The 9,071-nt window shown below is 63.8% G+C and overlaps 1 protein-coding gene across 1 annotated transcript in view; it reads left to right on the forward strand.

Moving 5' to 3' along the window:
- Positions 1-406: 406 nt before the first annotated feature.
- LOC110577681 (tubulin polymerization promoting protein) overlaps positions 407-9,071 on the forward strand; it is a 9,810-nt gene continuing 1,145 nt past the window's right edge. Inside the window, exon 1 of the mRNA XM_021687087.1 lies at positions 407-735. Coding sequence (XP_021542762.1) covers positions 419-735 — 317 coding nt within the window. The 5' untranslated portion in view covers positions 407-418. The remainder of the gene's footprint in view (positions 736-9,071) is intronic.

Consider the following 9,071-nt stretch of genomic DNA (forward strand, 5'->3'; position numbering starts at 1 on the left):
GCCTCCCTTGCGTGTGCAGTCCCCACCCTGGGCACCCCGGGCACTAGGTCAGCACTGAGGTGGCGGCGACCGGTTCTGGGCCCCCCTCCCCATCCTGCGGTGGGTGCCTTAGGAAGCATGTCATTCCAGGGATGACTCAGTGTCATGGTGGCTGGCAGGGGAGTGACAGGAGGGGACCTAAGCCCCACAGGGGGCCGGGCTGTCATGGAGGGCCTGGACTATTTGGGGACAGCCCTTGACCCAACAACGGGGCAGCCGGCAGGGGCAATGCTGTGTCCAGAGCCCTGTAGAGGCCTCCTGGCTGTGGCTCCGCCCACTCAGGAGGGCCCCTGCCACGTCCTGGGTGTCCATCCTGCCCTATGTGCGGCTGGGCAGACACGTGGTAACTCCTTTCTCCCCTTCCTCCTCCTCTAGCAACATGGCTGACAGCAAGGCCAAGTCTGCCAAGGCCGCCAACAAGACACCCCCCAAGTCCCCGGGGGACCCTGCCAAGGACCGGGCAGCCAAGAGGCTGTCGCTGGAGACAGAAGGGGCCGCTGAGGGGGCGGCTGCCGCGGCCCCGGAGCTCAGCGCCCTGGAGGAGGCCTTCCGGCGGTTCGCGGTGCACGGAGACACCAGGGCCACTGGGAAGGAGATGCACGGCAAGAACTGGTCGAAGCTGTGTAAGGATTGCCAGGTCATCGATGGGAAGAACGTGACCGTCACAGACGTGGACATCGTCTTCAGCAAAATCAAGTAAGTGCCGCCCAGGCCTCGTGCTCAAGACCCCCCCCCCCCGCCATGTGGGCTTTGTGGCAAGCGGGCAATGAGGAGGTGCTCGAGACCCCTCCCTTCTCGGGATAAGATGTAAGATGCCGGGGTGCCCAGGTCGGGGCCACTGCACTGGCCGCAGAGCTCCCACCCGCGGGGGATGCTCGGGGGGCTGAGTGTGAGGCAGGGAGGGGCGGGCACCTCGCCCTGGGCTCTGGGGGACGGTCACGCTTGAGCGTGGAGGACAGAGCGGTTGGGGTCAGTGTCTCCAGCCGTGGCCTCGGTGACTGTGAGCAGTGTGTGTGTGTGCACGTCCTTCGTCTGGACACTGGGGAGCACATCAGGCTTCATTACCCCCCCCATCTTGCTGGGCACCTCCAGCCCCGCAAACGTCATGACCCCACCTGAGAAAAGGAACAGTGCCCCCCAGGCTACCTGGCGTCTGCTGCTTTCCGTCACCTGTCACGGAAAATAGCTTTCAGCGTATTTCTGGCGTGTGTCCATCTCGGTCATGTGTCGCGGTCACCACGTGACGCCCCTGCCCTCCCCGTTAACGGCTGGGCTCCTCCGTGCACTCAGCGGTGGATGGCTCCCTCCCTTTGCGTCCCCAGCGGCTGTGACTCCATGTCACCGGACACCAGTGTGTCTCCATCCCAGGGAGGCGTCCCTGACTTCCCAGGCCGACCTGAGGCTGAGGGGACAGCCGTCACCATCGGGCACTGTGGAACCAGCCGCACATCGGCTCTCCCCCAGAGCTGGGGTGGAGTAGCCCCATGGGCAGCTCCGAAAAGTCAACTCTTAGGACCCAGCAGTGCCGGGCACTCACCAGGCAGAGGGGACTTGGTCTTTCTGGCCCCAGGGGAAGAGGTAGAACCAGTCAGAATTTACAGTCCAAGCAGGGTCCCCAAGGACACCATAGCTGTGGATTGGGGATTCTAGTGAACCCTCCATTCCTGAGACCCAGGGCCAGAGGGGAAGGGAAAGGTGGGGTGTAGGTGGGAGGGTGGTGAAGGTGGGGTGCAGATGGGCAGGAGAAGGGAAAGGTGGGGTGCAGGTAGGGGGAAGAGGTGAATTGGGGTGCAGCTTTGGGAGGAAATGAAGGTTGGGTGCAGGTTGGGGAGGAGGTGAAGGTGGGGTGCAGGTGCAGGGAGAAGGAGGTAAAGGCGGGTGACAGATGGGGGGAGGAGAAGCTCTGTGGTTGGTATGGGGCCCAAGGTAGAGGCTTCATCACCGGGACCAGGCTGAGGCCCCGGGAGCCCAGGGGAAGGTGTTCGGCTGACAGTGCCGCCCTGGCTGTCCCTGCCCCTCCGTCTGCTGACTTGTGCCGTGTCCACGGGGCAGGGCCCATGCAAAGTGCAGGTGGGCTCTCCAGACCTCTGGGGTCCCTCTTCAGCAACCCGGTCTGTGCAGAGGGGAAGCGGTCCCCGAATCTAGACGGCTCTCCAACGGAGGGACCACTCCTCTGATTAGGCGTTCACATGATGTTGTCTGGGCCCAAGTGTCCAGTCAGTGTGTCCCCCCCCACGCCCACCTGTGGAGGCTGAGGACACAGCCATGGAGGGGTGAGTGTGGACAAATCAGCCCCCATCTGTCCCCGGCTGGGCACTCACGTCTCACCCTCCTCCGTGTGTCCTGGGCTTCAGTTTCCATGTGGGGTTCAGCTGTGTGGAGCTTTGCCTCTGGGCTGACCCCTGCCCGTCCCAGCCCTGCTCACAGCCCTGCTGGACCCTGATTTATGCTGTCCCCCCTTCTCACAGATGCCCAGCCCACCTGGAACCCACACACCGGGGACATGGGTTCCTAACCTCTCTTGCGACGCCTCTGGGACCTCTGCTAGTCCCGCCTCAGCTACAGGCTGCCCCTGGAGATGAAGAGCTGTGTACCGCTCAGCTGGGTCAGCCTGACCCCCAGGGTCACCCCCACAGAGCAGGGGCCACTGGACATGGGAGCTGAGGGTCCAGACCCTGGGAGTCCCTGGTGGGGTGTGGCCTCGTGGTCAAGGACATTCCCAGGAGGGGCGGGGGCCAGGTGGAGGCTGCATCTTGTCCTTTCCCGTGTCTCCGAGGGGGGGCTTCGGGATCTTTGGGACCAGGGAGCCCCACGGAGCCTGCCTCTCCCCATCCCCCACAGGGTGCCGGTCTGGCAGGCTACAGGGACCAGCTCTCTGTGGCCCCACCTGGGGGTCTCCACATTTGCTGTCCCTGTGGCCCCGGGCTTGTGACCAAGGGTTCTGGTATCTGACTGTGGAGCTGCTCTCGGCGGCAGGGACCGGGCTCCGTCCAGCCCGAGTCCTCAGCCGAGCGGCTTCAGAGGCTCGCCGGGGCAGCCGGCCTGCTGTCCTTGCTAATAAATGAGAGCCAGCTCTGTGTGGGCTTCCCCATGGACGGTCCAGCAGCCCGTCCAGGCTGTGGTCAGCCAGCCTCGGGCATGTGGTGCTGCTGCTGGCCGACCCCGAGGGCCTGACCAGAGCCTGTGGCTGCGCCGGGAGGGGTCTCGCACACCAGCCAGGACAGGGAAGGAGGGCATCGGCGGGTGGGGCAGAAGGGCTCACACTCCGGGGCAGGGGCGGGGGGCAGCAGGAGCTCCGAAGACGCCCCGCAGGGTCTCCCCATTCCCCTTCCTGGGCGTGTCCTCCAGGCCTTGAGCGCTGGCCTTGGGAAATCCCGTGCATCCAGGAGACACGGACAGACCCAGGAGCGAGCCATGTCCATCAGGGAAGGTTCCAGAAGGGCTGGGAAGGAGGCAGGAAGTGGCACGTCCAGGGGTGGGGTCACCCCACCCTTGGCGCTGGCCTACACGTCGAACTGCTGGGGACAGGTGGTGGCTTTCACTCCTTCCTCCAGGCTGCTGAGGGCAGGCATTTGCACACGTATGCACACACGCACTCAGAGCCCACACACGTGTGCACCGCTGCGTGCACACGCACTCACAGGTAGAACTCAGGCTCTCCACACCCTTGGTGGTGGGGAGGTGGCTCATTCTGAGGACGGGTGCCCTGGACAGGCCCCAAGACCCTGTGTGCGGGCAGCCCACCACCCAGGCAGAGGGCCAGGGGCCTTCTGCCCACCTGCAGGGCGCTGGCGTCGCTCGTGTGAGCACCAGGAAGGGAGCCCCATCTGGTTGCTGCCCCTGTCCGGGGCGGCAGGGCATCAGCTGCTCAGACACTGGGGGCTGAGCCTTGGCCCCAGGCTCCTGGGCGCAGCGGGCTCCCTACTGCGGAGCGCAGGGCTGTTTGGGACCCCCGGCGTCTCTGCCTCAGCTCATGTAGGGGGGAGCTGTCTGGTGAGTGGGCAGTGGTGGCCCCAGCCCAGCAAGGGGTCACCGAGCTGCGGCGGCCACAGGGGTCCCTGCTGGGGAGCGGGTGCAGGGCCCCGGCCTGGACAGGCTTGCTGGTCACCCTGGAGGGTGCGGCGGGTGGCCCATGCCCTTGTCCCTGAAGGGGAGACCGTGGGGTCCCAAGGGATGGGCTGGAGGACACCAGGAGGCCCCAAGGAGCTGTTAGAAGTGTCATGATTTGGCCCTGTGAGGAGGGTGGTGCTGGGCGGGGATGTGCACGTCCGGGTCCATGGGGTCTCCGGACAGAGTTTCTCGGCAGCCACGGCAGAAGCGCCTTCGCGGCGTGGGAGCCGCAGACGTGGACCCGTCAAGTGGCCGCCCGGTGGAGAGGCGCCCACTCTGTGTTTGCGGGCGGTTGCCATGGCTGCGCGGGCGGCGGCGCCAGCCGGGGTATCTGCGGGCTTTGTTTAGGGCTGTTGCCACGGCAGCGCTTGTTTGTTTTGATGTTACTATGTGTTAAATTTTAAACAAATTTCTTGCAGCTCCACACCAGGTCTTGACTGAACACTATTGTTACCCAGACAAAGGCTTCTGCACCCTCCCCTCCCCGAGGAGCAGACAGGGTCGGTCTCAACTATTAATTAATCCAGACTCGGTGTGCACGGCAGGAATGCCACCCTGACAGACGTGTCCCCACGACCACGTCCCCTTCCAGCCTGCCTGCGTGCTCGGGGCCAGGCACAGGTGGAGAGGCCAGGCCCGAGGGGGCAGAGCGCGGCGGGGTCTTCGGCCACGCACACACCTGTTTTCTGGGTGCTGTGTGTCCACAGACGGGCCATGTTTCCTGCAGCCCACTGCCGGCGTCTGAACAGGTTAGGAAGCAGCACGCTGGCGGGGCTCCCTGGGGCCTGAGGGCCACCCACCCACCTCTCCCTTCTTGCCGCACCCGCCCCGGCCCCGGCCAGGACACGGTGGGAACGGTCTCGGGCAGGGAGCTGGAATAGCAGACCTGGGCCTTCAGCCTGAGCATAGACACTCTCCCGCTGTCCAGCACCCGCAGGAGAGATCCCCCAGGACAGCATGATGGTGGGGTGGGGGTGCCCACAGGAGGGGCGGGGGGAGCTGTGACGTCCCAGAGGTGCCGGCCAGCCGGGTCTGCCCCGGGCTCCTCCCCCAGGCTGGGGGGCATCCAGGGTCAGAGGGGTGTCACAGTGGCCATGTGGCCCAGTCCTTCTCCGTGGGGCCCTCATGGAGCGCCTGCAGTGGGCAGCCTGGCGCATCTTCGGCCAGGGGTCAAGGCCGCACAGAATAGGAATTGGGGAGTTCCTGGCCCGATGGCTCCTCACCAGGTTGATGTGGGCACTGGGTCCCCGTGCACGACGGCCTTTTAAGAGGAGGACCTTCCCTAGGGGCGCCTGGGTGGCTCAGTCGGTTGAGCGACTGCCTTCGGCTCAGGTCATGATCCCGGAGTCCCGGGATCGAGTCCCGCATCGGGCTCCCTGCTCGGCGGGGGGTCTGCTTCTCCCTCTGACCCTCCCCTCTCATGCTCTCCATCTCATTCTCTCTCTCAAATAAATAAAATCTTTAAAAAAAAAAAAAAAAGAGGAGGACCTTCCCCAAACACCCAGAAATGGTTTCAGTGACCTCAGTGCATCTGTCCCCACAGCCCAGCCCCCGCCACCACCAGGAGGGCAATTAGGAGTGGACGGGGTGGGGGGGCCCCCCAGCCCTGCACAAAGTACGCACGAAGTTAGGGGGACACTAGGGTGGCTTTTTCCTATTGGGGGGAAGTAACTCAGAGTTCGGGCCACAGCTGCCCCTCCAGGCAGGTCAGGGCCTGCACACACCCCTACAGACCACCAGCATCACGGTGGTCAGAGGCAGTGGGGAGCCCTGGGCAGGAGCGGGGGGGCCCACTGTGCGCCAGGAGGGTCTGACGGCAATCGGTGGTCCTCCTCGAGCACCTGGCCCGGGAGCTGCTCCAGGTCAAATGCACGGCGAAGCTCCCCCAGGGGCCCCCCCGACCCCTGCTGGGAATATCCCAGAGGCCCCTTCCCACTGAGCCTCATCAGGGCCTTAGGTGGATTCCCACTGGTATCCTGGCAGCGAGGCGGCTGCCTGGACAGGTCATCCAGGGCCCTGGCTTTGCTGGTCAGGGGCGGCAAGGAGAGCCAGCAGCTTTCTCCCACCCCCAGATGGCAAGTTATCTGTGATGACCCAGCACGCTGGCGTGCCCTCGATCCTGGTTCACGGAGGTGCTGGGGAGGAGGTGGTGGCCCCATGCTCGATCCTACAGCATTTCAACCCGGAGCTCGGGAGCCTTCCTGGTGTTGGCCCGGGTGGCACACACATACATCTGTCTTTGAAGGGCTGCACTGGTCCCCCAGATGCCCCTGATGTCCCTGGGTGACCTCTGGCACTGACAGGGTCCAGCCCCCTGCTCGCCCAGAGTTAGGTCTGGAGGCCTGGGCGACACAGGGCTTGGGAAGCAAAGTGAAGCCCCAGCTCACAGGGCCTTGTGTGTGACCAGTGACCCCACTATGACTGGGCTGGCTTTCCAGCAGGGCTGGAGCCGGGAGCAGAGGGGGGTTCATTGTGGGGACACCCTCTAGTTCTGTGAACTCTGGAGAACAGGCTCACTCTGTGTCCAGAGAGCCGTGTAATATGATCAGTGTCTCTGGGGAAGAGACAGGCATTGTCATTCTAGAACTTGCTGGGGACAGCTCTCTGTAGCAGGGCGCCGGGTCCCCTGGGGAGAACTCCCTGCTGGGCAGTCATGGTGGGGACAGTTGGGGACACCCAGCCCAGCCAGGTGGAGCGGGCAAGTCAGCCATAGGCCTGCACGTCCACCAGATCTGAATGTGGCCTCTGACCGGAGCCCCTGCCGGCCATCCCCCCACCCCCAGCCCCAGTGACTCACACTGGTGGCGCCTGGTGCCAGTCACCGGGCTGGCCGTCAGGCCTGGCACCCACATGCTACCCGGGCAGGGCGTGAATAGGAGACAGGAGGGCCTTGGATGGCCCAGGACAAACAAACAGGGCCTCGGCCGGGCGGCAGGGCACACGGGGTCCTCCGTGCGGGGCAGCTGCTGTGGGGACCTTGCCGCCCAGCCTGGTTTGCTTGGAGGCTGACTGCTTCGGGAGCAGAACCCAGTGCCCACCGCTGGATCTGAGGAAGCCCTGTGTCGGCCGGGTCCCCAGCCCCTGCTGCGCGGTCACGGCTGGGACCAATGCCTCAGGACGGACGCGGGGCCGTGCCCTTCCTGACCGTGGGCAGTGTGTCCCATGTCAAGTGCCCGCGAGCCCCCGTGCGTGCTGTCCGGGCCTGCGCTGCTGAAGGACACCTGGCTACGCAGTTCACGTGGGGCTCGGGCTGGTTTGTCCCGCGTGGAGCCCAGGCGTGGGGGGTGGGAGCTGGAAGTGCCAAACTGCCAGGGTGGACGCCCCGTCGCAGGCCCAGCAGCGGTGTCTGAGCGCCCAGCTGCCCACATCCTCCCAGTGCTGATGCGGTCGCCCCGTCAGTCACCGCAGGCCTCACAGGGGTCTCATCTGCGTCTGGCTCACAACGTGAGGTGGCTCTTCGCGGGCTCGGTGTTTGCCGCCCACAGTCTCCCTGGACGAAGTGTCTGGGTCAGAGCTTTTGCTCACGGGCTTCATCCTGGGTTTTCTCTGTTGCTGAGTTTGAAGGGTTGTCCTTTTCAGGTATGTATGTGTTTCCTCCCAGTCTCTGGCTTGTCTTGGAATGAAAGACGTGAGTTTTTAAAATCTGGGTGAATTCCAATTCCTTATTTTTTTCTTTTATGGACTATTATGGTGGTATTTCTAAGAAATCTTTGCCTCACCCAAGGTCACAAAGATTTTCTCTTAGGTATTCTTCCAGAAGTGTACAGTTTTAGGATTTATGATGAGCCCAGGACTAGGAGTTTGTGTGCACGCTGCAAGGCACGGCTCGGAGCTGGGTGGTCAGCGGTCTTTCTCTGCTGGACCCCTTTGCTCCTTTGAGGAAGTCCTCGTGTGGGTGTATCCCTGTGTCCCTGCGGCTCTCAGCCCCTCAGCCTGTTCTTGGCCGTTCCAGGCCCTCTGCTTGTGGACGGACGTCTACAGAGCCACCTGCCGGGTAATGTGGGGCCGCCCCACTCAGGATCCTGCGCTCCTAGCGCGTCCCTGCGCCGCAGGGAGCCGCCTCCACAGGACCTCTTGTTGTGAAACACTGACAGCTTGCTGAATGGATGAGCAGGGCAGAGCCAGTCAGAGTGGCAAAAATGGATTTTAGCTAAGACTATACAAGATGCAGAGCCAGTCCAGAACCCTTCTGAAATCTTGTGAATGGCCCGCGGCGGGGAATGAACAGGGCTGCACCCGGCCCCCGGTGCCCCTCAGGTGGGCGGCCCTGGCCTGGCCCCGAGTGGCTTCCAGGCAGCGGCAGTGGGGGTCCCAGGAGGCGGGGGGCAGGCCCTGGGCCCACGCTGCTGGGCGTACTGGGGAGGTGGCCCCCGTCCCTGCGTGATAAGGGGGACGTCGGGCTGTGGCGCTTCCAGGCAGGACTCGGCCTCCCTGGGGTTCAGCCGAAACTCGCTTCTTGCCCTGACTTTCCCTCATGCTCCAAGTGGACGCCACACACACAAACCCATTTTAGAACCAGACAACAGCTTTGTTACAATGTCCAGTTGTTCATAAAGGATGTGGTTCCTTTAAGCTTTTTTCCAAGGCAATTTATATTTGCTGCTGTTGCCCATGGCAACCGACTGTTGGGCATAAACAGTGCACACCAGGGCGGGGGAGGGGCACATTCTGTATTTTAACGTTACACTCGATTTCCACCGTGGGAGAGAGGCAGGGTCCCCCGATGTCAGTGTGTCCCTGGACTGGGGGTCCCCCGATGTCACCGGGTCCCTGAATGGGGGGGAATCCCCGATGTCACCGGGTCCCTGGATGGGGGTCCCCCGATGTCACTGGGTCCCTGGATGGGGGTCCCCCGATGTCACTGGGTCCCTGGATAGGGGGTCCCTCAATGTCACCGGGTCTCTGGATGGGGGGGGAATTCC

The sequence above is a fragment of the Neomonachus schauinslandi genome, chromosome 7 (assembly GCF_002201575.2).
Source record: "Neomonachus schauinslandi chromosome 7, ASM220157v2, whole genome shotgun sequence".
Taxonomy (NCBI): Eukaryota; Metazoa; Chordata; class Mammalia; order Carnivora; family Phocidae; genus Neomonachus; species Neomonachus schauinslandi.